This window comes from Sinocyclocheilus grahami, unplaced genomic scaffold (assembly GCF_001515645.1).
Source record: "Sinocyclocheilus grahami isolate Dianchi unplaced genomic scaffold, SAMN03320097.WGS_v1.1 scaffold2577.1, whole genome shotgun sequence".
NCBI classification, from domain to species: Eukaryota; Metazoa; Chordata; class Actinopteri; order Cypriniformes; family Cyprinidae; genus Sinocyclocheilus; species Sinocyclocheilus grahami.
The window spans coordinates 33,634-37,123 of record NW_015507756.1 but is presented as its reverse complement, the minus strand read 5'-3'; the positions used below and the strand labels follow the sequence as shown (position 1 = coordinate 37,123).

Sequence of the window (3,490 nt, the reverse complement as noted above, 5' to 3'; positions counted from 1 at the left end):
GTTAATTGAGTGAGGGGACTGTGACGATTTGTTAACCTAATGAATAATTGATTTGTTAAATCAAATTAAAATTAGTGTGTCAGATTGGTCGAGACGCTACATTAGTGAAGACTCACTGAAGCGTTTAATTTTCTTTTTGCTTAAATACACAATGTAACAGTGAAATAAAATGAAAGTTAAAAGCTGGTTGTGTAAATATATAATTTTATAATTAAGTCGGCAGAACAAAACAGGCGATGTTCAGTGGTGAGATACAAGCTCACTGTTTTCTTATTTTACAGCATCTTCCTGCTTTAATTGAGCATTTATCAAGAAACAAATTCATCTTATAATCTCTTACTGCAAAATAATGATGTTAAGATTGTCCACAAACTGTACACTTTCTTTCCGGTCTTTAAGGACTTCACCTTTACCTTTATGTGTTTTGCTTGCCATCACGAGGCCGCTCTCCTTCGCATCAGTTTCAGTGTATTACAAGCAAAAAAGATTGCATTAGCGCCCTCTTATGTTGGCTGTCAATGTCATTTAATCTGACACATTTTCTTCGATGATGAACCAGCCAGAAGGTCTAGATGGCCAGTCCCTGCCTAAGCCCTTCATCATGTGAAAACTGCTATGGAGTTGATTTGATGATTTTATTTAAGGCCTCACAATGAGCGGCTGATGAGCACTTTCTTATGTCCTGTTCTCACATATTTCCTTTTAAACAGGAAGTTTAGCTGAGAAACGTCAAAGTGCTTGTGCCTTTTATAAATATCCAGTAGTCTTCTGCTATTGGCTAGTCAGTGTCATGTGGTTTAGGAGGGACGTGCTCATTGTTCAGAGCATCTGATTGGACAGAAATCTGTCTAACACTAGAATATTTCCGGCTCATGATCTCAGAAGTGAATATGTTAAATATGTTTTGAGTTCAGTTGCACATAGATGAGCTCAGATCTGATAAACGTGAACTAAAAGCCTCATTTTGATGTCATTGGGAATTTAATTAATCAACTTTGATTATTTTCTTAGTCTTGTTTTTCATTATTTGATAGTGCAGCATGTTGTTCACGGCTGATTTCCTGGTTATTTTTCAGTCCTTGATCTCTGTGCTTTTATTTCTATTTATCAGTAGCTGTTTTCAAGAAGTAAAAGAGTTATGTTTTTATGGCTCAGTGTAACTGATAAAACAACATTTTCATCCTCATGAATTCTGTGTTTCAGGGGTTTCTGGTGCTGGTTGGGGTGTGAGTTACAGTCCTTCACACATCTGTGCACTAAAGAACTCATCAGTGATAATGAGCTGCACTTATACATACCCTACTGGATATAAGATCATGAAAGTGTTCTGGACCAAAAACCCTGTAAAGAGTGAAGAGCATCCCGATCTGTCTGAGGATCCTGAATACAGTCAGAGGCTTCAGTATCTGGGAGACACACAGCAGAACTGCAGCATCAGACTGAGTCATGTGACACAGAAAGATGAACACATGTACTATTTCAGATTCATCACTGATAAACCTGGTGGAATATGGACTGGTGATCCAGGAGTGACTCTTACTGTCACAGGTGAGTTTCATGAGGCGGAGCTCTTCTTCTGTGCATTATGTTGAATAATAATCAGTGTATGACAGCAGCACTAGATATAATGTGTGTGTTGTGTTCAGATCTTCAGGTGGAGGCTCCTGAGAGAGTGACAGAGGGTCATAATGTCCGTCTGACATGTAACAGCAGCTGCACTCTGACTGACAGAGCAACATTCATCTGGTACAGAAACTCACAGCCATTAACTGAGAGAAGAGACGGAAACAATCAACTCCTGCTGCAGTCAGTCAGAAGAGAGGATGCAGGCAGATACAGCTGTGCTCTACATGGACACAGTTACATCTCTCCTGCTGCTCAGCTCAGTGTCACGTGTGAGTACTGAATGACTTTTCCTCTTTAAAGTTACCTTTGAAAAGCTAGCAGAGTTTAGGGCTATATATCTCTGATAAATGGTTACTAGGTTTTGTGGAAGCTCTTGTCCTTTTACTAAAACCATTATTCTGACACACAAAACCAGATGTAAATGTTGTGTCTCTAAAACACAAGAGAAACTTTCTAAGGCTGAGAAGGAAACAGGAAAGGTCGCTTTCACAAATCCAGTGCTTTATCAATGAATAAAAATGCATATAAATTTTGTATATATGTAAATAATGAATAAACCATAAATACCAGTGGCAGCTAGCCAAAAGAGGGTCTAGAGCAATGAATCCTGAATCAAATCCAAAAAATTAAAGTCAGAACTAGGACTGGATAAAGCAAACGTGTCTCGCAAGTAAAGTTTTGATGTATGATGATGTAATCAAAGTAAAAACACAAGCACATTTCAGAAGGCATGGATTTGGGACATTATCAAACACTAAACGCTAAACTAAACATGAAATAATGAAGCCTAATATACTAAAACAGTGATATTGGAGGGCCAGATTCTGTCCACACCTTATTATCAAAGCATACTTTCTAGAAGAGCAGAAGAGCCCAGAATATGAACACAACAAGCTAAATTGCACGTTAAGCATTTTAGCCCCTTTAAACAAGTGTAACAATTATTTTCCCTCATAGTTTTTGCTGTTGCAGTGTGTACATACATTGTAATTTAAGAAAAGTAAAAAATATTTTTAATTTACCTTGAAAAAAGCTTGCGAAAAATACAGTTTTGTGAGAATCCTCCTCAAACTTCAGAATTTGGTAAAACATTTATCTGCATTTCAATCATTTCAAACCTGTCCAAATGTAGTCTTAATATTTTTTTCCCCCTGACTGAATAAGAGCCAAAGCTTTACTGATGATTTTTATGAAGTTTTATTAGTGTCCGTTTACTCCAAGAAAACCAATGTAAGAGTTGAATAAAACAAAGTACAACAAATGTGCATTAAAGCCTTGTCCATAGACTCTCTCTACTGCATTATTATAACATACTCAGCAAATTTCACAAAATACTTGTTATAACTAACTGTAGTCAGCCTTTTTTGGGGGGTGCTGAACAAACTTATAAACAGTCTTTCCGTGAAAGAGTTCTGGCAAGCCGTGATGAAGCGTTAGTTCCTGTATCTTTTTGCCATTACCCCTTTAGCTGTGAATGCAGATTCAGATTCAAAATAAAAGTCCCACATGCAGAAGAGAAATATTGCGAACCTAACTCAACTTTCAACATACAAAGTATATTAAAAGCAATGCAAAACAAACTAGAGATTATTTTATGTTACATCAGCCCTATCTAGAAAAGTGTCCACCAGCCAGCACTGCTACGTCCAGTGAATCCTGTGATCTCCATCAGTCCATCTGCTTACAAAATTTATGGAATTTCATCAATCTCTGACTTATAAGTCTCATTTGTGTGATGTCAAATTTACTTTGTTAATGTCTTGTATTTTTTTAGACCGACCAAGAAGTGTCTCAGTGTCCATCAGTCCATCTGGAGAAATAGTGGAGGGAGATTCAGTGACTCTGAGCTGCAGCAGTGATGCAA

At 37.3% G+C, this 3,490-nt stretch overlaps 1 protein-coding gene across 1 annotated transcript in view; it reads left to right on the top strand.

Moving 5' to 3' along the window:
- The first annotated feature begins 1,208 nt into the window (after positions 1-1,208).
- LOC107575339 (B-cell receptor CD22-like) overlaps positions 1,209-3,490 on the top strand; it is a 10,307-nt gene continuing 8,025 nt past the window's right edge. Inside the window, exons 1-2 of the mRNA XM_016261733.1 lie at positions 1,209-1,548; positions 1,647-1,895. Coding sequence (XP_016117219.1) covers positions 1,278-1,548; positions 1,647-1,895 — 520 coding nt within the window. The 5' untranslated portion in view covers positions 1,209-1,277. The remainder of the gene's footprint in view (positions 1,549-1,646; positions 1,896-3,490) is intronic.